The sequence below is a fragment of the Mixophyes fleayi genome, chromosome 4 (assembly GCF_038048845.1).
Source record: "Mixophyes fleayi isolate aMixFle1 chromosome 4, aMixFle1.hap1, whole genome shotgun sequence".
NCBI lineage: Eukaryota > Metazoa > Chordata > Amphibia > Anura > Limnodynastidae > Mixophyes > Mixophyes fleayi.
The window spans coordinates 333,099,125-333,124,399 of record NC_134405.1 but is presented as its reverse complement, the minus strand read 5'-3'; the positions used below and the strand labels follow the sequence as shown (position 1 = coordinate 333,124,399).

The following is a 25,275-nucleotide window of genomic DNA, read 5'->3' as shown; positions in this document are numbered from 1 at the left end:
TAAAACAAAATCTACCGATACAAAGTGCTTTGCTACAATATATGATTGTGCGAGTGCAGATGTTGTTGCAATACTTTATCTGAAGGTCAGAAATTGCAGTCATGTAAGATTTATTATTAAAATCTAGTGATTATCATTATAAATAAGTATGAGTCATCAAGCTATAGGAAGCTTGTATTGCCTGTTGTTCTCCGATTCCCTGTACTTTCAAGTGTCAATCTAGCATCTCTCTCATCTATAAAAGTTATGTGGAACAATAGCATCACCGTGTGGTCAGTATTGATAGCTGCCTGTGTTTTTCCTTTTCAGATACATCGTCATTTTTAGGTCTGGTAGCATGTATAATACTTTATACTGTAACCAATTTTAATTCGAGAGCCTGCCTGTAATCGGATTAATTCAGATTTATCTAGTAAGCAAAAATTACACGCATTTGAAAGAGCCAATGAAATGTGTTTAAATCAATCAATTTTGAATGGCTGGCCCTCGAAATCTAAGGGGAAAGAGCAGCTTCTCGTCACTCCTTTATACACAGCACAAAGGCTCTTCTCGGAGCCACCTAATCCTCTCTCTACAGCAAGTGAGACCCCATCTCACTGCTTTCTACTACACGAAGCCGCTGATATATGTGGTTGAAAGGATCCATGGAGCAGTTCCAATGAGAATAAAGGCTACGTGCATAATTTAGAGCTGAAAATGTGTATGAAACGGGACAGCTAAATTGTGGGAAAATTGTGGGAAACCGTATCTGGCTCAAAAGTAGAACTACCAGGGAACCTTTGATTACCCAGATAAAACGAATAGTAATGTGTATAGAGCTCTAGTAAGAAAACGTGGGTGGCTCTGAAAAGAGCCTTTGTGTTGTGGGGGTGTCAGTGGGGAGTAAATCACTTGCTCTTAGCTGCCTTGTGGCTCTCGGTCTTCTTGGGCAGCAGCACGGCCTGGATGTTGGGCAGGACGCCTCCCTGGGCGATCGTCACCCCACCGAGCAGCTTGTTTAGCTCTTCATCGTTGCGCACAGCCAGCTGCAGGTGGCGGGGGATGATACGGGTCTTCTTGTTATCACGGGCGGCATTTCCAGCCAACTCCAGAATCTCAGCCGTCAGGTACTCGAGCACGGCGGCCAGATAGACAGGAGCTCCGGCTCCCACACGATGAGCATAGTTCCCCTTCCTCAAAAGACGGTGAACACGGCCAACAGGAAACTGAAGACCGGCCCGAGATGAGCGAGTCTTGGCCTTAGCCCGGGTCTTACCGCCTTGTTTGCCTCTACCAGACATGTTATGCTCAGGTTAATTCAATACACACGAGTAGCAAACTCCGCCTTCATTCCTTTATTTAGATGTTCGAAAAACAAACGACTGCATCTGTGATTGGTCCGTTTTCAGACTGGCCAGTGACAAAAATGTTCGGGCACTCACCAATCAGCACAGGGAGAAGGGGTATAGCTTTTCTAAAGATCCCGTGACAGAACTAACCAATAGCGCCTAGAGCTGAAGATAAGGTTAATTTACATAGACTGCCTATAAATACAGCGATTGTGGGCGGTGCTAGTAATAGTTTCTTTACACTCTGTCGAGATCTTGTTATTGCAATGCCTGAACCAGCCAAGTCTGCACCTGCGGCCAAAAAGGGCTCCAAGAAAGCCGTGACCAAGACCCAGAAGAAAGATGGGAAGAAGCGTAGAAAGACCAGGAAGGAGAGTTATGCTATCTACGTGTACAAGGTGCTGAAGCAGGTCCACCCTGATACCGGCATCTCCTCCAAGGCCATGGGTATCATGAACTCCTTTGTTAATGACATTTTTGAGCGCATCGCAGGCGAAGCCTCCCGCCTGGCTCACTACAACAAGCGCTCCACCATCACCTCCCGGGAGATCCAGACCGCTGTGCGTCTACTGCTGCCCGGTGAGCTGGCAAAGCACGCCGTGTCTGAGGGCACCAAGGCCGTCACCAAGTACACCAGCGCCAAGTAATCTGCAATCTCTGTTCTAAGATAACACAAAGGCTCTTTTAAGAGCCACCCAAATCTTCTCAATCGAGGCTATGACATTTGCTAGATCCCGCATGTTCTTTGTGGTGTTTTGTATCTCCGCGAAACCATCACATTTCAAGCTACTCGTTCTTGCAATACCCCACATATTGTTCCTTACGCTTTAATCACTGCCTAGCATTTCCCTTCAGATCATGTAAGGGCCGATATTTGTAACGCTGTGCAGCCCAAGGTCTTTTAATAACGTGAATAACAGGTCTTGAGTAATAGATGTTCTAAAACTGCCATGCGTAGAATCTAGATGAAATAAGTGGTATATGGGGGTATGTTTGTGCTTTAGGACATGGACATACTACAACTCTTTGAAGATTGAGTGGGTGGCTCTCAAAAGAGCCTTTTTGTTTTTCAACATGGCAAAGAAATTGGCCTCCGAAACCGTACATAGTGGAGACCTAAGCGATTGAAAAAGGGGCTTTCCCAGCTTTCTCGTATCTAATGGATGCATCACTCGCCGCCCATATAGACTCTTGAATAGAGAAAACTTGGTGGACTCCTGAGATACCTCGTTAAATGTAAAGAGGAGCTGTTGCAGGGTCTTCTCCCAGTCTCCTCCCTCCGTGCTGACATATGTGCAGAGAAAATGTTTAACGCACCATTGCAACACTCACATTACCAATTAGTTCGTGGATAGGGGGATGGTACGCTAGGGTCTTGCCACAAGATTTTCCCTGTAGAGTCTTTATAATTTCCCCAGGATACGTATTTCTCAATTCCTGTGGGAAACCCACCCTGAAAGAACCACTGCTTCTGGATACGAGGTGGTAATCAATATTTTTTCATTTTGGCTGGTATGGGGCAGGAAGAATATAATGTCTTTCTCAATCGATGCTATGACACCCTTTGTATTATTACCCCGTTTATTATGTTGCTTTGTATTTTTTGAAAGTCTCCTGGTTACGTTTCCCTGTACTCGTCCCCCAACATGTAAACCCGTTCCACAGCTGGGATTTACGCTCATTTGACTACACGTTGTAAAAGCATAGATTAGTGGTCTTCGCCTTCTTTATACAATGGTTGAGACGGATGTCTGCGGTGTAACTCCCGCACTCAGAACAGGCTGCGAGTGATGGTGTCACTATTCACTCATGTATTGGATCTACGTGTAACAAAGCCGTGGGGTGATATGCTGTAGTATCTTAAAATGCTACAGACCTATTCCTCCAGTAATCATGGGCATAATAGTAAACTTACAGCTCTTTGAAGACTGAGTGGGTGGCTCTTAAAAGAGCCTTTGTGTGTAATGGGATACAGAGAAATTAACCTCCAAACCCGTACAGAGTGCGACCCTGACGTTTCAGGGCATACACGACATCCATGGCTGTGACAGTCTTTCTCTTTGCGTGCTCTGTGTAAGTGACGGCATCACGGATCACATTCTCCAGGAAGACCTTCAGGACACCGCGGGTCTCCTCGTAGATGAGCCCAGAGATGCGCTTCACACCTCCCCTACGAGCTAAACGACGGATAGCTGGTTTAGTGATGCCCTGGATGTTATCACGGAGCACCTTCCTGTGCCTCTTAGCACCGCCTTTCCCGAGCCCCTTGCCTCCTTTACCGCGTCCAGACATGATTTGCACTGCTGGCGTTGCCTAATCAACTGATGTGAATTGGTTGTACAGCAAACTTCTTTAATACAGTTAAGTCGGACCTGAAAGGACACAAAGTATAGAGGAAGAAATGGGCGTGTCATTTGATAATTATTGCTACATGTGGCTTTCGTTCCCCTTGCCGATTGGCTGAACGAGCAGCCGTTAAAGATTTTAAAATTCCCGCCGCGTCGCTTATAGTCATTGTAGTGTTTAGCTTATGATCTTATTTAATTTAGTTTCTCATTTTAGCTGAATGGTTATCTGTCTGTTTTTTTCAAGTTGTGTGACGGCATTTTATTATGTAGAAATTACACATTTTAGAGTTTTAATCTGCAATCTATAACACTGGTCGGTTGTTAACATATATTGATGATGAAAGTAATAATATATTTGTAATATAAGGTGGTAGCAGTGTAGTTATCTGTCGTGTTTCAGTTGGATCTAATCTTGTATTCCTTTAAATACCTTTGAATTTACTAGTGACAGGCTCTGTACATTTTTAACTGCAGCCACAAATAAAAACACTAAATATAATATGACTTATTTGAATAATGCATTAGAATGAGGATTTCTGCCTGAAATTGACTTTTTAAAGCGTAGAACCAGCCTAGTGTATGTCAAATGACAGCAACATCTGTAATGATATAAAGATATAAAAAAAACACAACTGGACTTCAATGGTTATTTTCAAAACACCGCAAGCTCTGGTGAAGTAACGCTCTCATGTGGCGAGAGCAGGATGCTGGGCAGTACTGACTGTGCAGCAATCCCTGTACCCCATATTGAAAGTACCTTGTTTGTAATGTCTAATTTCACGCATTTAGAATTCTTAAATGTGTCCAGGTTGAGACCTTTCTGTGCTTGCTGGCTATCCGGGATTGCCCATTTAGTCCGCAGATGACTGGGAGGTGACCACCACTGTGTTTTAATAAAGGTTATTCCTCCCTTAGTTTCGCCAGTGTATGTGCCACAATGTATTGTTACTAATGTATATTGTATGCTTTATGAGAGCCGACAGAATTAAATATGTTGTGTTGGCACCGGTACCTGGTCTGCAGAAGAACTATAGCCAGTGGTCAACAGATTTCTAATGAGAAGCCCGGACAGCACAGCCTGCTCTAGAGGCGCTAAATACCGGTCAGGCAGCTGACACTAGTCGGGTCAGAGTTCCTTCTAGCCGCCTAGATGCAGCAGGGAGCACGGGGCAGTTAGAGAGCAGCCAGGTGCAGTTTGGTAACAGAAGGTAAGGACAGAATGATTTACTGACATACGAGATCTAAAAGGCATTTCATTCATGTTTGCTGAAAGCGAACACGTTATGTTTATAGACGGGTACCCGGACAGTAAGAGCTGCACGTGGGCTTGTGTTTGCAAGGAACACAAAGAGCAGCGGGATCCAACAAGTGTCATAGCCTCGATTAAGAAGATTTGGGTGGCTCTTAAAAGAGCCTTTGTGGCAACTCGGAAAGGAGGAATTTGCAGATTACTTGGCGCTGGTGTACTTGGTGACGGCCTTAGTGCCCTCAGACACGGCGTGCTTGGCCAGCTCACCGGGCAGCAGTAGACGCACAGCGGTCTGGATCTCCCGGGAGGTGATGGTGGAGCGCTTGTTGTAGTGAGCCAGGCGGGAGGCTTCTCCTGCGATGCGCTCAAAAATGTCATTAACAAAGGAGTTCATGATACCCATGGCCTTGGAGGAGATGCCGGTATCAGGGTGGACCTGCTTCAGCACCTTGTACACGTAGATAGCATAACTCTCCTTCCTGGTCTTTCTACGCTTCTTCCCATCTTTCTTCTGGGTCTTGGTCACGGCTTTCTTGGAGCCCTTTTTGGCCGCAGGAGCAGACTTTGCTGGATCAGGCATTCTTAAAACAAATACTGGTCAGCGACTATTACTTGCACCTCCCACAATCGCCCTATTTATAGGCAGCCCATGTAAATAAGACTTATATCCAGCTCTATATGCTATTGGCTAGTCATGTCATGTGATGTGTTTCAATATCATACCCACCTCTATCTTATACGGATTGGTGGATACCTGAACATCAGCTGCATTGGCTAGTCCGAAAACAGACCAATCAGAGATGCAGGAGTTTGTCACTGAAAGGTATAAATAAAAGGATGAGGGAGGAGTTTAATCACAGTAGTTTATTACGAAATACGCAACTGAAAATGTCTGGTAGAGGCAAACAAGGCGGAAAGACCCGGGCTAAGGCCAAGACTCGCTCATCTCGGGCTGGGCTTCAGTTTCCAGTTGGACGTGTTCACCGTCTTTTGAGAAAGGGTAATTATGCCGAGCGTGTGGGAGCCGGAGCTCCTGTCTATCTGGCCGCCGTGCTCGAGTACCTAACGGCTGAGATTCTGGAGTTGGCAGGAAATGCCGCCCGTGATAACAAGAAGACCCGCATCATCCCCCGCCACCTGCAGCTGGCTGTGCGCAACGATGAAGAGCTAAACAAGCTGCTCGGTGGGGTGACGATCGCCCAGGGAGGCGTCCTGCCCAACATCCAGGCCGTGCTGCTGCCCAAGAAGACCGAGAGCCACAAGGCAGCTAAGAGCAAGTGATTTACTCCCCACTGACACCCCCACAACACAAAGGCTCTTTTCAGGGCCACCCACATTTTCTTGCGAGAGCTTTATACATTACTTATTGCTTTATCTGGATAGTCGGAAGCTGACTGACAGTTTTACTATTGAGCTAGACGAGAAACAGCCTTTTCTCCTCAGATTCTGCTGTTCAGTCCTTCAAACTTTCATTTAATATTCCTTGCGTCCTTCAGAACGCCTGCTTTATATTTTGCTTACCACTTAAATCTGAAGCGATAATATTACTATTAGAATTTTACCTACGTAAGACCTGACAGGCTCCCGAATTAAAGTTGAAAGACTAGAAAACCATTTATTGTAAACAATCTTAAAAATTACAATGTATCTGATAAACGGCAGACGTCACTACTGATCACACGGTGGTAGTATTGATTTACACACAGTAATAGTATATAAGAGATACGTTACTACGGTGTATGACACTTGTCAGCACAGTGAATCGGAGACCAATACAAGCTTCCTATGGTGTCGATAACAAATACTTGATGATAATCACTGGATTTAAATAATCTGACATAACCGTCCAATAGGTAGCAGTTGTATAGCGTATGACCTAGTAAGAAAATAATACCGTAATATAAACATAAGGAGTTTCCGTCCTTTGCTCATTTTGTTCAGGGGCAGTAAACGGTTTATGAAGCTACACACGGGGTGTAGAAGAGCGACATAATTGCTTATAGAAAATAACCATTGTCACGGTGCACTGACGTTATGTGTATGTAACTATCAATGTGTGTGTAAACTAGTCAGATGTCTGGAGGTATTTGTTACCGGGGACCATAAGGGGTTCACATCTGCTTTGTTGAGCCAGAAGCAGTCACCACCACAGGGTAAAAGATAGAGGATGGATGGGGGGGTACATTATAGCTCAGTCAAGACCGAGTGGGTGGCTCTCAAAAGAGCCTTTGTGTAACGGGGCACCGGAGTGCGGATCTGCAGTTTTACTTCTTCTTAGGAGCTGTCTTCTTGGGCTTCGCTGCTTTCTTAGCCGGGCTCTTGGTCACTTTAGGCTTCGCTGCCTTCTTGGCCACTTTAGGCTTAGCCGCCTTCTTGGCCGGGCTCTTGGTCACTTTAGGCTTCGCTGCCTTCTTGGTCGGGCTCTTGGCCACCTTCTTGGATTTCACAGCGACTTTTGGCTTCTTTGGGCTTTTTGCAGCCTTCTTGGCAACTGCCGGTTTTTTCGCCTTTTTAGGGCTCTTGGATGCGCTCGGAGCCTTCTTGGGGGACTTGGATACTTTCTTGGCTTTGGCCACTGCTGCCTTCTTCACCGCCTTGTCCTTGCTGTCCAACTGTTTCTTGTTCAGCTTAAAGGAGCCGGAGGCACCGCTGCCTTTCACCTGGATGAGGGTTTCTTTGGTCACCAAGCTCTTGATCGCCAACTTCAGGCGGCTGTTGTTCTTCTCCACATCGTATCCTCCGGCAGCCAGAGCTTTCTTCACAGCGGCCAGGGAAATCCCATTACGCTCCTTGGATGCAGCTGCCACCTTTACAATCTGCTCAGACACGCTGGGACCGGACGCTTTGCTGCTCTTCATGGATCCTGCTGAAGCTGCTTTCTTGGGCCGCTTACTCTTGGCGGGGGCCTCTGCTGGAGGAGCAGGCGCTGCGGCTGGGACTGGCTCAGACATCCTCCAATACAAATGACTATGACTCTATGCTCAAACTGACACGTTTAGTTGTAGGACTTGTTCAACCAAGAATTTATATACAGCTCAGGGATATGCGGCCATTGGCTGAGATAAAGAACCAGCCGCTGTGTTTATTGGTGGATAGCGAAGCCACGCCCACTATTCCTTCTCTGCAGTTCCAGGATGTCTGCGATCTCTTTTGTGTTTCTTTTGAGGGAAGTAATGAGACCTTTATAGGACATATGATAGTGTCTGCTCGTTCTCCAGCTTGTCAGCTGTAAATCATGTGCTGACATTTGCTGCTGAGTAAGCTTATCAAAGGTACTAAAAACATATCCGACCTCTTTACCATCTACAACGGGCCTCATCTCTCTTATCCATACATTAATGGCAGGGTCCTACCAGATAACTCAATAGATGATTACCAGCAGCCTAGAGCTTGAGATAGTCAGCTGCCACAGGTAGAAACGACTGCAGATGTTCACAGACAAACACAGCTTGTTGTGTTCAGGTCATCTCAACAACCCCTTGCGGTCTGCGGGAACTGCTGGTAACTTGTCCAGCTTCCCTTCATCCCCTTCAGTTGGCATTGGGAGGAAGGGAACATTAATCGAATTTTTGCTAAGCAAACCACCTGATGTAATGAAAAGGCATTGTCCAGGGCTATTATAGCCACCTACGTATTCGGATATATAGTGACCCCAGGTCACCAGTGGTTTGGTTTTGTGCGGGAAAAATGTCTGAAACAATCAAAGCCTCCAGCAGAGGCCTCGGCCGTGGAGACTCCAAGAAGAGCAGGAAAACATTGGATCACAAATACAAATAATTGCACAGTGATTTCAGATCGATAATTTAAAACCCGTGTTTGTCATTATCAACAAGGCATAAATATAGATCTACAAAAGTGATTATATTCCCTGACGTGGTTCGAATCCTTTTACTATCCCTAGTTATTATCCCTCTCGTCTTCTCTGAATGTGATGCAATGGCACCCCCGTGTGGTCAATGTGGATAGCTTTTTTACATACATTGTAATTACCGTGACTGGAAACACTTAATTTTTTATTATTACACATCATTTAATTCGAGAGCTTGCCAGGCCTTCTTAAGTTATAATAATATATAATATTAAAAATTACGAGTCAAGTAATAAGCAAAGAATTTAGGCGGGCATTTTGAAAGTTAAGACGCAGTTTTTAAGCCAATCAATTTGAAGGGCGTTCTTAACTCATCCAATTGCATTGCAGCACACTGTATAAATAGGATTGTTAAGAATCTGCATCTTATATTCTTTATAGAATCAGTAGAACTATGGCCAGGACCAAGCAGACCGCTCGTAAGTCCACCGGTGGGAAAGCTCCCCGCAAGCAGCTGGCAACTAAAGCCGCCCGGAAGAGCGCCCCAGCTACCGGTGGTGTGAAGAAACCTCACCGTTACCGGCCAGGCACCGTCGCTCTGAGGGAGATCCGCCGCTACCAGAAGTCCACTGAGCTGTTGATCCGCAAGCTGCCCTTCCAGCGCTTGGTGCGGGAGATCGCCCAGGACTTCAAGACCGACCTGCGCTTCCAGAGCTCGGCTGTCATGGCTCTGCAAGAGGCCAGCGAGGCTTATCTGGTGGGGCTCTTCGAGGACACCAACCTGTGCGCCATCCACGCTAAGAGGGTAACCATCATGCCCAAAGACATCCAGCTGGCCCGCAGGATCCGAGGGGAGAGGGCATAAGGACTCGGCACTGACTTACACACAGCACAAAGGCTCTTTTCAGAGCCACCAAATCTTTCTCTAAACGAGCTGCAGCATTATTCTGTGTAGTAACATTTTAATCAGAAGTTATTATCTATGTGTAAAATCTCTGCATTTTGTTTGCCGATGTGGATTCTAATTACACATATTCTATATGATCAGCGCGATTAGATAATTAACACTGGGCCGTTGTTGTCCACGTCTGACTCGTTTCCTTTGTTCCCTCTGGTAATACTGTGCAATTCACGGGAATCCGTCAACATTCCCCTCCCAAAGCCAACAGCCTTTTACACAATATCTCGGGAAAAGGTGGGTGGCTCCAAAGAGCAAGCGGGTTCCGGGGTAGTGATTCACTTGCACATCCACCCAAATATGGCAAGCAGCATGTGGGGGTATAAATTAGTAGACGCATGCTGTAAACAGATTAGACCGCTCAATTTATACACGGGATGAAATCGATGTGGCCCCATTATAGCTAATATAAATTACAGACTGAACGATGGCGTCGATAATCACAGTATTGTGCAGAAACAAGTAATCATAGGTGTGTGTGTAACGTGATATTAGGGAGCTAAACCTCTCACGGTCCTGGACATTAGTCGTACAGCTCTTTACAGACATAGTGGGCGGCCCTTAGAAGGGCCTTTGTGGTTTGTAATGGGATAGACAAAGAAATTAGCCTCCGAATCCGTACAGAGTGCGACCCTGACGTTTCAGGGCATACACGACATCCATGGCTGTGACAGTCTTTCTCTTTGCGTGCTCTGTGTAAGTGACGGCATCACGGATCACATTCTCCAGGAAGACCTTCAAGACACCGCGGGTTTCCTCGTAGATGAGCCCAGAGATGCGCTTCACACCTCCCCTACGAGCTAAACGACGGATAGCTGGTTTAGTGATGCCCTGGATGTTATCACGGAGAACCTTCCTGTGCCTCTTAGCACCGCCTTTCCCGAGCCCCTTGCCTCCTTTACCGCGTCCAGACATGATGTAACTTTCAGTCAAAAATGTTCCAACTGATACAGTTTAGCTGCGCAACAAGCTTCTTTTATGCAGCTGGGTCGGACCTGATAGGGGACATAAGAGGAAGGGGGCGTGTCCAGTAGGCAGCGGTTCTTTGTACGTTGTGTGACGCGGGCTTCGGTTCCCCCCTTATCACTGATTCGCTGAGCGCTCAACCGTTTGCGAATTTAAAATTCCCGCTCAGTCGCTCCTATTGTTTGCAGTGTATAGCTTACGAAGTAAAGCAATTTAATGTCTCCTTTAGTTGATCGATTGTACATGGCTGTGTGCGCGGTTTTTGGTTGTTTGACTGCATATTATGTAAATGTAAAACATTCTAGTGGTTTAAGCTACAAGATAATCATTATGATAGTTCACAATGTAGTATTTGTAGTAAAAACCCAAAGACTAATCCTCTACAAAGTAAGCTGAGCAAAATATGTTCGCTGGCATCTGTGTACTTCTCTGGCTTTATCAAATTCCTTCTCTTAATTATTTTTCAACACCAAGAGCAGGGTGCTGGGCATAGTTGAGATGTATATTTAGTCTGCTTGCAGCCTCTCATGCCCATATTGAAGGTACCTTGACTCAGCACTGTCCATTCATTCTGTAACACAGGCTGCAAAGTAACAAACACATATTACTATATATTATTTTTAATTAATTTTATAGCTTGAGATCTCTCAAGATACATAAACAAGTTTTTGATCACAAGTCAAACTGCATCTTACAGTGGTCTCCACCTGCACACAGTGGATACAGACATGTTGGGGGTAAACCAATATACATGAACAATGCAGCCTTCAGTGCAACATCAATTAATTAGGAACAAGAGGAATCTCTGTACTTCAGGCCTCAGTGGTCACTACCTACTGGTCACTTGATATCTTGTATTCTCATGAATATTAGTTCAGGAAACAACATGGCTGCCTCACTGCATACATGAAGGGTGTAATTTAAAGAGGACCTGTCATGTTTTACAAGCCTGTTTCACATGGGAGTGATCAACATACTAAGAACATACCGAGCAGCGATCTGTCCCTCCAGATGAGATCAACATGTCAGCCGGGCTGTTTACCACACTGGCCGGGTTGTTCAACGTGATAACCACCAACACCATGGAAGCAATTGATTCTGGAGGGACAGTCCTGCCGTCCCACATTTAAGGACTTTTGTCCTGATTCGGTGACAGTTGGGAGATATGTCCCACTGAGTGATGCCCCTTCAATGTCACAAGTACTAGTGGCCGGTGTGTGCAGCACCTAAGGGATGTTTTTAGGGGAGCAGGCTGGGGACGTCCCAGCACTTCCAAAGCCAATGGGGCATATTTAAGAAAGCACAATAGTGCTCTTACCGTGAAATTAAGGTCCCTCTGTGTCCTCCGCATATTTATAAAGGGTGCATCGTAGCAGATATCGTGGATATATGCTGCTTTGCACTCCTCTACGTTTTTGGGAGCAGTCACCGAATAGTATGGTGACTTCTCTTTGCCGTAATCTAACATGTTCCGAAAAAAACTATTTTTGGGGGGGAAACTTGTCTTGATAATGTACGCCAGCTGGAGCTGGCGCTTATTATCATAAATGTCAGATTTCAGTGCTGTCAGATTTCAGTGCTGTCAGCTCTGGTCCGAAGAGCAGAGCTGGACAGCGCATGTGTGGAGGGATCACATGATCCCTCGCTGTCATTCACCGCTGTCTCTGCAACTATAGTTGCAGAGACAGATCGGGGATGTTTTTTTTTGCGCATGTGCAGTTTTTCGAACTGCACATGCGCAGTTCCAGAGTAAAGAAAAATGAAGAACACCTGGAGGAGATCCGTGGACACCGCATTCGGAAGAGGCGGGGTAAGTGTGATTTTTTTTTATCACAGGAACAGCAGTTTATCGCAACTGCTGCTTCTGTGATCCGTTTTTAATAAATCTGAGAAATAGTTCAATCCTTATCCATGCGATAAGGATTGATAACTATTGTTCATTTTTGCCGATGATTGATAAATGTGCCCCAATGTGAGGTGACCATGGCCCTTCCTTGTGCGCACACAATAACACTTTATTACATTACCTGCTTCCAATTCCTTCCGCCTTCTATCCAAACTACATCTCCCAGAATGCAGCTCGGCATTGACAAGGGTTGCCGGGAAAGCGGGCTCTATAATAAAGCGGACATCTCAGCCACAAGTAGCTTATTGGACAGCAGGTGGCGATGTTGTAATACTAAACTAGCTGAGAAGTAATTTCTCTCATGAATGGTGTTTCTACTTTATAACGTGTTTGTTTCAAGTTTCACAAGAACTTTATAAGCATTAAAGCACCATTATAAAATTAAACAACACTTTTTTTTCCATTTAAAAGCAAAGTAATATAGTTTCAGAGACGACACAAAACAGGAGAGGAAGGGTTTTAGTATCACATTATTTATACTAATTTCATGTTTAAGAGGTATAGAAATACTCTTCTAGTTTTTTTCTTCCCATTAATTCACTGCTAAATCTAAATATTGTATTTACAATTTTTATCACTGAAATAAATAAAAGTTTAATTCGGGCTGCATTTGGATGGACCATTGATGAGGCTGAAGAATACACCATCATACCCAGACCACCAAACTCTCCTTTACTGAAATTCAAAACTGAGGGAAGAGATACACAAATTAAACTGTTGCGGTACTGTAAGTCTCAGTGTAGAAGGGTATCCTGAGGAAGACAGCACTGGAGCCAACAAGGAGGTTAAAAAAGAAGAGGATTCTGCTTACTAGACCTCTGATCAAGGGCAGGTAAGTCTGGGCTCCCGTACGCTCTCACCGGGATTGACAACAGCGAATCTGAACATGATAGCGGTCAGCCAATCAATGACCAGCCAGTCCCGGCTCTTAGTCGACCATTTGAATTTTGCTGAGTCCAGCGCAGCCTGAAGAGGACAGAGTCACTTCAATCAATTTCAGCACCGAACAGGAGAAGAGGCACCATTGGCTGGAAGGACTGGAAGAAGTGGAAACGGTTGGAGAACATCTGATTCCTGCGCGGAGCAGGTAACTATGATTTACATAATGTGGGCACATCTATAGGCACTAGGACCGTGGAGTAGATAGTCATGTACAAGGCCCGGGGGCTTTTTAGGTGTATTTCAAGACATTAATATTTGGGGTACAATTGGCCAGGCCATGACCCTGGGGGCCGGGGTGGATTCAGGCTTGGAGCCTGTCCTGCATTTATTAGGTTTAGAGCCTAGGTTGGGCACGTGAGTCAGGCTTAGAGCCTGTAGCCATATAATAATTTGGCACTATGCCTACGTCTGTATCACCACTAACCACCAGGGACTGTTCCCCTCGCTCGTAAGATCCGTTTAGAGATACGTGCCCACTAGCATAGAATCCACTGTCACCACCATGTTTACACCAAGCTGTCTGCATGTAAGTAAGAGGGGTATATGCACTGTTACCCCAATTGTACTATTTGTGTTTCTGTGTTTTGCCCTCACAGCTGCTGAGAAGCAGAGTACACGGCCATCAAAGAGACATGACGCTCCAGGTGAGTGGTCTCTGTCTTTGCTGCTTGTTTGTTCTTGTGTGTTTTGTGCTGGTTTCTGGCAGGGTGTTTTGCCGATCGGTGCCTATGGATAGGTGAACCTGAGTATGGCAAGACCGTGAGGAATCAAAGATAATTAATACACCCCCATGTGGTGCCTGTTTGCGGATATCCCTGTGGTCAGAGCTGGATTAAGGTTCTGGTGGGCCTGGGGCACTTAAGACAGGGGTGTCCCCTATTGTCTGATATGGTCTTCATTTTAGACAAATAAACAGGCAATACTGTGTGCACTACTGATAGGTGCACGCATCTCTGATATCACGAGCAGTACAGTGTGAAGCAGGACTTACCTCCCCACTGTCCTTGCAGACAGACCAAATTCTGACTAAGCGAGACAGTCACCCAAATTCTGCGCTGCCCCATCATCTTCAGGACAGTTGGCAGATGGTCGTGCTCTCTCCTACCTGATCTTGTCACATTCCACCACCTGCGGCTGCTGGTGTCTTTAGATCAGTTGCTGCTTGTGTGGATTCTGGGATGTCGGGGCCCTATATGGGGGGGGGGGGGGGGAACGGGTACATAAAGTTTAGGAGTCCCCAAACAGTTCCATTAATAAATGCATAGCACCCCCTTTAATAATTAGGCCTCCCTCCCTGCAACCAGCCCTACATTTGAAATTAAGTAAAATGAATACAATTCACATTTAATAATAAGGGTGTGCACCGGCCACTTTTAGTGTTTTGAGTTCTGATTAGCTTTAGGTTTTGGGTTCTGATTTGTTTTGCCAAAACACCCGACTCAAGGTTTTGGTTCTGATTTAGGGTTTTCGGCTCTGAATTTTTATTTTTTTTTTAAGAATAAAAACTGGTTTTTTTTTTTGTTTTTTTTTTGTTGTTTTTCACTCCTACGCTATTATTAACCTCTATAAGATTCAATAACAATAATTTCCACTGATTTCCAGTCTATTCTAAACACCTCACACCTCTCAATATTGTTTTAAGGCCAAAAGGTTGCACCGAGATAGCTGGATGTCTAAGCTAAGCGGCACAAGTGGGCGGCACAAACACGTGGCCCATCTAGTAGTGGCACTGCAGTGGCAGACTGGATGGCAGTTTGAAAAACTAGGCTCCAAAGAGCACATAATGCCAAAAAAAAGAGGTGCAAGATGGAATTGTCCTTGGGCCCTCCCACCCACCCTTATGTTGTTGAAATAGGACATGCACACTTTAACAAACCAATCATTTCAGCGACAGGGCCTACCAAACAACTGTGGCTGAAATGATTGGTTTGTTTGGGCCCCAACACCAAAAAAGCTATTCATCTCTCCCTGTACAAACTAAACAGGCTCTACTGAGGCAAGATGTCGTCCTCATCCTCAACCTCTGATTCCTCTCCCCCTACAGTGTGTACTTCCTCCTCCTCACACATTATCAATTTGTCCCCGCTGGACTCCACAACCACAGGTCCCTCTGTACTATCTGGAGGGCAGTGCTGTACTTGATTGAGGAATTGATAATTCATTTTTATGAACATCATTTTTTTTAACGTTCTGAGGAAGCAACCTCCTTCGCCGCTCACTGACCAGGTTCCCCGCTGCGCTAAAAACTCTTTCCGAGTACACACTGGAGGGGGGACAACTAAGGTAAAATACAGCCAGTTTGTACAGGGGCTTCCAAACTGCCTTTTTTTTCCTGCCAGTAAGAATATGGACTGTGTGACATGTCTACTTGGATGGTGTCAGCAAAGTAATCCTCCACCATTTTTTCATTTGTGACAGCATCCAATGCAGCTGATCGAGATTGTGTTGGAAATTGACGAGGAGGGTTTTGCTGTTGTGCATACATCAGGACCAAGGGATTTAGGTGTCCCTAGACTGCTGACGGTCCTAGCCACAGTTCCTGAACTAAACACTGAATTATGAAGGTTATTCAGGTGACATATGAGGGAGGGTGTCCCTAGGTGGCCAAGATCCTTACCCCTGCTTAATTGAGCTTTACCTATGGCCATACATTTCTTGTCCGGATTGGGATATAAATAATTCCAGACCGAAGAGGTGGATTTCTTGGTCTTCTGGCCAGGCATGACAATGGGCTTTTTCTTCCCATGTACAACAACTGTTCCAACCCCCCCCCCCCCCCCCCCCCCTGGTGGCTCATTTAAGATAACCAATTCAGCATCCTCCTCGTTAAGTTCCTCCTCAGCGCCAGCTACATCAATATCCTTATCCCGGTGTACAACATTGACACCTTCATTATCCAAACCTGGATCTACACTGTGGGTGATCCTTCCAGCATATGCAGAGGGCGTGCTGCAAATGGTGGTAGGAGCCACCTCTTCCCGTACAGTGATGGGAAGGTCAGGCTTCACAACCACTAACACCCTTGGACTCGCCTTGGGGATTTGTGATGTCATCTGTTTAAAAGGCAAAGTTGTTTGCTGTGCTGTTGATGACAGCTTAACTCTCTTAATTTTTTTTTGGAGGGGGGGGAGGAGGAGGGCTTAGATCCTTGGGTGAAGCTAAATCATTTATCCTTAACACGGGCCAGGGCCTAAGCCGTTCCTTGCCACTCTGTGTCGTAAATGGCATATTGGCAAGTTTACGTTTCTCCTCAGATGTTTTTAATTTCCTTTTTTTGCTAATTTTAGTGAACTTTGGGTTTTTGGATTTTACATGCCCTCTACTAGGAGATTGGTAATCGGCCTTGGCAGACAACGTTGATGGCATTTCATTGTCTATGTCATGACTAATGGCAGCAGCTTCAGCATTAAGAGGAAGTGGGTCTTGATCTTTCCCTACTTTATCCTCCAAATTTGTGTACTCCATTATAGTTTAATTTCTGGTACCAATATTTCTGGCCTGCAAGAACAGTGAGCGTATTTCAATTTTGCATAATATTTCTGGACTGCAAGAACAGTGAACGTAGGAAAATATTGCAGTACTAATATTTCTGGACTGCAAGAACAGTGAACGTGAGTAAATATTGCAGTACTAATATTTCTGCACTGCAAGAACAGTGAAAGTATTTTAATTTTGCAGTACTATTATTTCTGGACTGCAAGAACAGTGAACATAGGTAAATATTGCAGTACTAATATTTCTGGACGGCAAGAACAGTGAGCATAGGTAAATATTGCAGTACTAATATTTCTGGACTGCAGGAACAGTCACCGTAGGTAAATATTGCAGTCCCAATATTTTTGGCCTGCAAGAACAGTGAACATAGGTATATATTGCAGTACTAATGTTTCTGGACTGCAAGAACAGTGAACATAGGTAAATATTGCAGTACTAATATTTCTGGACTGCAAGAACAGTGAACGTAGGTAAATATTTAAGTACTAATATTTCTGGACTGCAGGAACAGTGACCGTAGGTAAATATTGCAGTACCAATATTTCTGGCCTGCAAGAACAGTGAACATAGGTGTATATTGCAGTACTAATATTTCTGGCCTGCAAGAACAGTGAACATATTTACATTTTACAGTACTAATATTTCTGGACTGCAAGAACAGTTAACATAGGTAATTATTGCAGTAATAATATTTCTGGACTGTAAGAACAGTGAACGTATTTTAATTTTGCAGTACTAATATTTCTGGACTGCAAGACAAGTGAACGTAGGTAATTATTGCAGTACTAATATTTCTGGCCTGCAAGAACAGTGAAATTATTTAAATTGTTGGTACTAATATTTCTGGACTGCAAGAACAGTTAACATAGGTAAATATTGCAGTACTAATATTTCTGGACAGCAAGAACAGAGAGCATAGGTAAATATTGCAGTACTAATATTTCTGGACTGCAAAAACAGTGAATGTATTTTAATTTTGCAGTACTATTATTTCTGGACTGCAAGAACAGTGGACGTAGGTAAATATTGCAGTACTAATATTTCTGGCCTGCAATAATAGTGAACGTAGGTAAATATTGCAGTACTAATATTTCTGGACTGCAGGAACAGTGATCGTAGGTAAATATTGCAGTACTAATATTTCTGGACTGCAGGAACAGTCACTGTAGGTAAATATTGCAGTCCCAATATTTTTGGCCTGCAAGAACAGTGAACATAGGTATATATTGCAGTACTAATGTTTCTGGACTGCAAGAACAGTGAACGTAGGTAAATATTGCAGTACTAATATTTCTGGACTGCAGGGACAGTGACCGTAGGTGAATATTGCAGTACTAATATTTCTGGACTGCAGGAACAGTCACCGTAGGTACATATTGCAGCACCAATATTTCTGGCCTGCAAGAACAGTGAACATAGGTATATATTGCAGTACTAATATTTCTGGACTGCAAGAACAGTGACCGTAGGTAAATATTCCAGTACTAATATTTCTGGACTGCAAGAACAGTGAACATAGGTGTATATTGCAGTACTAATATTTCTGGCCTGCAAGAACAGTGAACATATTTACATTTTACAGTACAAATATTTCTGGACTGCAAGAACAGTTAACATAGGTAATTATTGCAGTACTAATATTTCTGGACTGCAAGAACAGTGAACATAGGTAAATATTGCAGTACTAATATTTCTGGACTGTAAGAACAGTGAACGTATTTTAATTTTGCAGTACTAATATTTCTGGACTGCAAGACAAGCAAACGTAGGTAATTATTGCAGTACTAATATTTCTGGCCTGCAAGAACAGTGAACGTAGGTAAATATTGCAGTACTAATATTTCTGGACGACAAAAACAGCGAGCATAGGTGAATATTGCAGTAATAATATTTCTGGACTGCAAGAACAGTGAACATATTTTATTTTGCATAATATTTCATGACTGCAAGAACAGTGAACATAGGTAAATATTGCAGTACTAATATTTCTGGACGGCAAGAACAGTGAGCATAGGTAAATATTGCAGTACTAATATTTCTGGACTGCAAAAACAGTGAATGTATTTTAATTTTGCAGTACTATTATTTCTGGTCTGCAAGAACAGTGGACGTAGGTAAATATTGCAGTACTAATATTTCTGGAATGCAATAATAGTGAACGTAGGTAAATATTGCAGTACTAATATTTCTGGACTGCAGGAACAGTGACCATAGGTAAATATTGCAGTACTAATATTTCTGGACTGCAGGAACAGTCACCGTAGGTAAATATTGCAGTCCCAATATTTTTGGCCTGCAAGAACAGTGAACATAGGTATATATTGCAGTACTAATGTTTCTGGACTGCAAGAACAGTGAACGTAGGTAAATATTGCAGTACTAATATTTCTGGACTGCAGGGACAGTGACCGTAGGTAAATATTGCAGTACTAATATTTCTGGACTGCAAGAACAGTGAACGTAGGTAAATATTTAAGTACTAATATTTCTGGACTGCAGGAACAGTGACCGTAGGTAAATATTGCAGTACCAATATTTCTGGCCTGCAAGAACAGTGAACATAGGTGTATATTGCAGTACTAATATTTCTGGCCTGCAAGAACAGTGAACATATTTACATTTTACAGTACTAATATTTCTGGACTGCAAGAACAGTTAACATAGGTAATTATTGCAGTACTAATATTTCTGGACTGCAAGAACAGTGAACATAGGTAAATATTGCAGTACTAATATTTCTGGACTGTAAGAACAGTGAACGTATTTTAATTTTGCAGTACTAATATTTCTGGACTGCAAGACAAGCAAACGTAGGTAATTATTGCAGTACTAATATTTCTGGCCTGCAAGAACAGTGAACGTAGGTAAATATTGCAGTACTAATATTTCTGGACGACAAAAACAGCGAGCATAGGTGAATATTGCAGTAATAATATTTCTGGACTGCAAGAACAGTGAACATATTTTATTTTGCATAATATTTCATGACTGCAAGAAGAGTGAACATAGGTAAATATTGCAGTACTAATATTTCTGGACGGCAAGAACAGTGAGCATAGGTAAATATTGCAGTACTAATATTTCTGGACTGCAAAAACAGTGAATGTATTTTAATTTTGCAGTACTATTATTTCTGGTCTGCAAGAACAGTGGACGTAGGTAAATATTGCAGTACTAATATTTCTGGAATGCAATAATAGTGAACGTAGGTAAATATTGCAGTACTAATATTTCTGGACTGCAGGAACAGTGACCATAGGTAAATATTGCAGTACTAATATTTCTGGACTGCAGGAGCAGTCACCGTAGGTAAATATTGCAGTCCCAATATTTTTGGCCTGCAAGAACAGTGAACATAGGTGTATATTGCAGTACTAATATTTCTGGCCTGCAAGAACAGTGAACATATTTACATTTTACAGTACTAATATTTCTGGACTGCAAGAACAGTTAACATAGGTAATTATTGCAGTAATAATATTTCTGGACTGTAAGAACAGTGAACGTATTTTAATTTTGCAGTACTAATATTTCTGGACTGCAAGACAAGTGAACGTAGGTAATTATTGCAGTACTAATATTTCTGGCCTGCAAGAACAGTGAAATTATTTAAATTGTTGGTACTAATATTTCTGGACTGCAAGAACAGTTAACATAGGTAAATATTGCAGTACTAATATTTCTGGACAGCAAGAACAGAGAGCATAGGTAAATATTGCAGTACTAATATCTCTGGACTGCAAAAACAGTGAATGTATTTTAATTTTGCAGTACTATTATTTCTGGACTGCAAGAACAGTGGACGTAGGTAAATATTGCAGTACTAATATTTCTGGCCTGCAATAATAGTGAACGTAGGTAAATATTGCAGTACTAATATTTCTGGACTGCAGGGACAGTGACCGTAGGTGAATATTGCAGTACTAATATTTCTGGACTGCAGGAACAGTCACCGTAGGTACATATTGCAGCACCAATATTTCTGGCCTGCAAGAACAGTGAACATAGGTATATATTGCAGTACTAATATTTCTGGACTGCAAGAACAGTGACCGTAGGTAAATATTCCAGTACTAATATTTCTGGACTGCAAGAACAGTGAACATAGGTGTATATTGCAGTACTAATATTTCTGGCCTGCAAGAACAGTGAACATATTTACATTTTACAGTACAAATATTTCTGGACTGCAAGAACAGTTAACATAGGTAATTATTGCAGTACTAATATTTCTGGACTGCAAGAACAGTGAACATAGGTAAATATTGCAGTACTAATATTTCTGGACTGTAAGAACAGTGAACGTATTTTAATTTTGCAGTACTAATATTTCTGGACTGCAAGACAAGCAAACGTAGGTAATTATTGCAGTACTAATATTTCTGGCCTGCAAGAACAGTGAACGTAGGTAAATATTGCAGTACTAATATTTCTGGACGACAAAAACAGCGAGCATAGGTGAATATTGCAGTAATAATATTTCTGGACTGCAAGAACAGTGAACATATTTTATTTTGCATAATATTTCATGACTGCAAGAACAGTGAACATAGGTAAATATTGCAGTACTAATATTTCTGGACGGCAAGAACAGTGAGCATAGGTAAATATTGCAGTACTAATATTTCTGGACTGCAAAAACAGTGAATGTATTTTAATTTTGAAGTACTATTATTTCTGGTCTGCAAGAACAGTGGACGTAGGTAAATATTGCAGTACTAATATTTCTGGAATGCAATAATAGTGAACGTAGGTAAATATTGCAGTACTAATATTTCTGGACTGCAGGAACAGTGACCATAGGTAAATATTGCAGTACTAATATTTCTGGACTGCAGGAGCAGTCACCGTAGGTAAATATTGCAGTCCCAATATTTTTGGCCTGCAAGAACAGTGAACATAGGTGTATATTGCAGTACTAATATTTCTGGCCTGCAAGAACAGTGAACATATTTACATTTTACAGTACTAATATTTCTGGACTGCAAGAACAGTTAACATAGGTAATTATTGCAGTAATAATATTTCTGGACTGTAAGAACAGTGAACGTATTTTAATTTTGCAGTACTAATATTTCTGGACTGCAAGACAAGTGAACGTAGGTAATTATTGCAGTACTAATATTTCTGGCCTGCAAGAACAGTGAAATTATTTAAATTGTTGGTACTAATATTTCTGGACTGCAAGAACAGTTAACATAGGTAAATATTGCAGTACTAATATTTCTGGACAGCAAGAACAGAGAGCATAGGTAAATATTGCAGTACTAATATCTCTGGACTGCAAAAACAGTGAATGTATTTTAATTTTGCAGTACTATTATTTCTGGACTGCAAGAACAGTGGACGTAGGTAAATATTGCAGTACTAATATTTCTGGCCTGCAATAATAGTGAACGTAGGTAAATATTGCAGTACTAATATTTCTGGACTGCAGGAACAGTGATCGTAGGTAAATATTGCAGTACTAATATTTCTGGACTGCAGAAACAGTCACTGTAGGTAAATATTGCAGTCCCAATATTTTTGGCCTGCAAGAACAGTGAACATAGGTATATATTGCAGTACTAATGTTTCTGGACTGCAAGAACAGTGAACGTAGGTAAATATTGCAGTACTAATATTTCTGGACTGCAGGGACAGTGACCGTAGGTGAATATTGCAGTACTAATATTTCTGGACTGCAGGAACAGTCACCGTAGGTACATATTGCAGCACCAATATTTCTGGCCTGCAAGAACAGTGAACATAGGTATATATTGCAGTACTAATATTTCTGGCCTGCAAGAACAGTGAACATATTTACATTTTACAGTACAAATATTTCTGGACTGCAAGAACAGTTAACATAGGTAATTATTGCAGTACTAATATTTCTGGCCTGCAAGAACAGTGAACGTATTTTAATTTTGCAGTACTAATATTTCTGGACTGCAAGACAAGTAAACGTAGGTAATTATTGCAGTACTAATATTTCTGGCCTGCAAGAACAGTGAACGTATTTAAATTTTTTAGTACTAATATTTCTGGACTGCAAGAACAGTTAACATAGGTAAATATTGCAGTACTAATATTTCTGGACGGCAAGAACAGCGAGCATAGGTAAATATTGCAGTACTAATATTTCTGGACTGCAAAAACAGTGAATGTATTTTAATTTTGCAGTACTATTATTTCTGGACTGCAAGAACAGTGAACGTAGGTAAATATTGCAGTAATAATATTTCTGGACTGCAGGAACAGTGACCGTAGGTAAATATTGCAGTACTAATATTTCTGGACTGCAGGAACAGTCACCGTAGGTAAATATTGCAGTACTAATATTTCTGGACGGCAAGAACAGCGAGCATAGGTAAATATTGCAGTACTAATATTTCTGGACTGCAAAAACAGTGAATGTATTTTAATTTTGCAGTACTATTATTTCTGGACTGCAAGAACAGTGAACGTAGGTAAATATTGCAGTAATAATATTTCTGGACTGCAGGAACAGTGACCGTAGGTAAATATTGCAGTACTAATATTTCTGGACTGCAGGAACAGTCACCGTAGGTAAATATTGCAGTACTAATATTTCTGGCCTGCAAGAACAGTGAACGTAGGTATATATTGCAGTACTAATGTTTCTGGACTGCAAGAACAGTGAACGTAGGTAAATATTGCAGTACTAATATTTCTGGACTGCAGGGACAGTGACCATAGGTAAATATTGCAGTATTAATATTTCTGGACTGCAGGAACAGTCACCGTAGGTAAATATTGCAGTACCAATATTTCTGGCCTGCAAGAGCAGTGAACATAGGTAAATATTGCAGTACTAATATTTCTGTACTGCAAGAAGAGTGAACTTAGGTAAATATTGCAGTACTAATATTTCTGGCCTGCAAGAACAGTGAACGTAGGTAAATATTGCAGTACTAATATTTCTGGACGGCAAGAACAGTGAGCATAGGTAAATATTGCAGTACTAATATTTCTGGACTGCAAAAACAGTGAATGTATTTTATTTTGCAGTATTATTATTTCTGGTCTGCAAGAACAGTGGACGTAGGTAAATATTGCAGTACTAATATTTCTGGACTGCAAAAACAGTGAATGTATTTTAATTTTGCAGTACTATTATTTCTGGACTGCAAGAACAGTGAACGTAGGTAAATATTGCAGTACTAATATTTTTGGACTGCAGGAACAGTGACCGTAGGTAAATATTGCAGTACTAATATTTCTGGACTGCAGGAACAGTCACCGTAGGTAAATATTGCAGTACTAATATTTCTGGCCTGCAAGAACAGTGAACGTAGGTAAATATTGCAGTATTAATATTTCTGGACTGCAAGAACAGTGAACGTAGGTAAATATTGCAGTATTAATATTTCTGGACTGCAAGAGCAGTGAACAGACGTAAATATTGCAGTACTAATATTTCTGGACTGCAAGAACAGTGCACGTAGGTAAATATTGCAGTACTAATATTTCTGGACTGCAGGGACAGTGACCATAGGTAAATATTGCAGTATTAATATTTCTGGACTGCAGGAACAGTCACCGTAGGTAAATATTGCAGTACCAATATTTCTGGCCTGCAAGAGCAGTGAACATAGGTAAATATTGCAGTTCTAATAATTCTGTACTGCAAGAAGAGTGAACTTAGGTAAATATTGCAGTACTAATATTTCTGGCCTGCAAGAACAGTGAACGTAGGTAAATATTGCAGTACTAATATTTCTGGACGGCAAGAACAGTGAGCATAGGTAAATATTGCAGTACTAATATTTCTGGACTGCAAAAACAGTGAATGTATTTTAATTTTGCAGTATTATTATTTCTGGTCTGCAAGAACAGTGGACGTAGGTAAATATTGCAGTACTAATATTTCTGGCCTGCAATAATAGTGAACGTAGGTAAATATTGCAGTACTAATATTTCTGGACTGCAGGAACAGTGACCATAGGTAAATATTGCAGTACTAATATTTCTGGACTGCAGGAACAGTCACCGTAGGTAAATATTGCAGTCCCAATATTTTTGGCCTGCAAGAACAGTGAACATAGGTATATATTGCAGTACTAATGTTTCTGGACTGCAAGAACAGTGAACGTAGGTAAATATTGCAGTACTAATATTTCTGGACTGCAGGGACAGTGACCGTAGGTAAATATTGCAGTACTAATATTTCTGGACTGCAGGGACAGTGACCGTAGGTAAATATTTGGGAACTAATATTTCTGGACTGCAAGAACAGTGAACATAGGTGTATATTGCAGTACTAATATTT

At 42.2% G+C, this 25,275-nt stretch overlaps 6 protein-coding genes across 6 annotated transcripts; 3 read left to right on the top strand and 3 right to left on the bottom strand.

Moving 5' to 3' along the window:
* Positions 1–1,590: 1,590 nt before the first annotated feature.
* LOC142150300 (histone H2B 1.1-like) lies at positions 1,591–2,028 on the top strand. Its single transcript, XM_075205510.1, has one exon. The coding sequence runs from the start codon at positions 1,595–1,597 to the stop codon at positions 1,973–1,975; it is 381 nt and encodes a 126-aa protein (XP_075061611.1). The 5' UTR covers positions 1,591–1,594; the 3' UTR covers positions 1,976–2,028.
* A 1,280-nt stretch (positions 2,029–3,308) lies between these two features.
* Positions 3,309–3,620, bottom strand: LOC142150877 (histone H4). Its single transcript, XM_075206049.1, has one exon. It carries the CDS (start codon positions 3,618–3,620, stop codon positions 3,309–3,311), a length of 312 nt encoding a protein of 103 aa, XP_075062150.1.
* Positions 3,621–5,798: 2,178 nt separating this feature from the next.
* LOC142150299 (histone H2A type 1-like) lies at positions 5,799–6,222 on the top strand. The gene has a single exon (XM_075205509.1). It carries the CDS (start codon positions 5,814–5,816, stop codon positions 6,204–6,206), a length of 393 nt encoding a protein of 130 aa, XP_075061610.1. The 5' UTR covers positions 5,799–5,813; the 3' UTR covers positions 6,207–6,222.
* A 749-nt stretch (positions 6,223–6,971) lies between these two features.
* LOC142150876 (histone H3) lies at positions 6,972–9,598 on the top strand. The gene is made up of 2 exons (XM_075206048.1): positions 6,972–7,078; positions 9,175–9,598. The coding sequence occupies exon 2, from the start codon at positions 9,188–9,190 to the stop codon at positions 9,596–9,598; it is 411 nt and encodes a 136-aa protein (XP_075062149.1). The 5' UTR covers positions 6,972–7,078; positions 9,175–9,187.
* Positions 6,989–7,989, bottom strand: LOC142150297 (histone H1-like). The gene has a single exon (XM_075205508.1). The coding sequence runs from the start codon at positions 7,874–7,876 to the stop codon at positions 7,190–7,192; it is 687 nt and encodes a 228-aa protein (XP_075061609.1). The 5' UTR covers positions 7,877–7,989; the 3' UTR covers positions 6,989–7,189.
* A 696-nt stretch (positions 9,599–10,294) lies between the features above and the next one.
* On the bottom strand, positions 10,295–10,606 carry LOC142150875 (histone H4). The gene has a single exon (XM_075206047.1). It carries the CDS (start codon positions 10,604–10,606, stop codon positions 10,295–10,297), a length of 312 nt encoding a protein of 103 aa, XP_075062148.1.
* Positions 10,607–25,275: the final 14,669 nt, after the last annotated feature.

Bases quoted from the DNA above. Each gene is read 5' to 3' on its own strand.
- LOC142150876 (XM_075206048.1), top strand. From the start codon at position 9,188: ATGGCCAGGACCAAGCAGACCGCTCGTAAGTCCACCGGTGGGAAAGCT.
- LOC142150877 (XM_075206049.1), bottom strand. From the start codon at position 3,620: ATGTCTGGACGCGGTAAAGGAGGCAAGGGGCTCGGGAAAGGCGGTGCT.
- LOC142150297 (XM_075205508.1), bottom strand. From the start codon at position 7,876: ATGTCTGAGCCAGTCCCAGCCGCAGCGCCTGCTCCTCCAGCAGAGGCC.
- LOC142150875 (XM_075206047.1), bottom strand. From the start codon at position 10,606: ATGTCTGGACGCGGTAAAGGAGGCAAGGGGCTCGGGAAAGGCGGTGCT.
- LOC142150299 (XM_075205509.1), top strand. From the start codon at position 5,814: ATGTCTGGTAGAGGCAAACAAGGCGGAAAGACCCGGGCTAAGGCCAAG.
- LOC142150300 (XM_075205510.1), top strand. From the start codon at position 1,595: ATGCCTGAACCAGCCAAGTCTGCACCTGCGGCCAAAAAGGGCTCCAAG.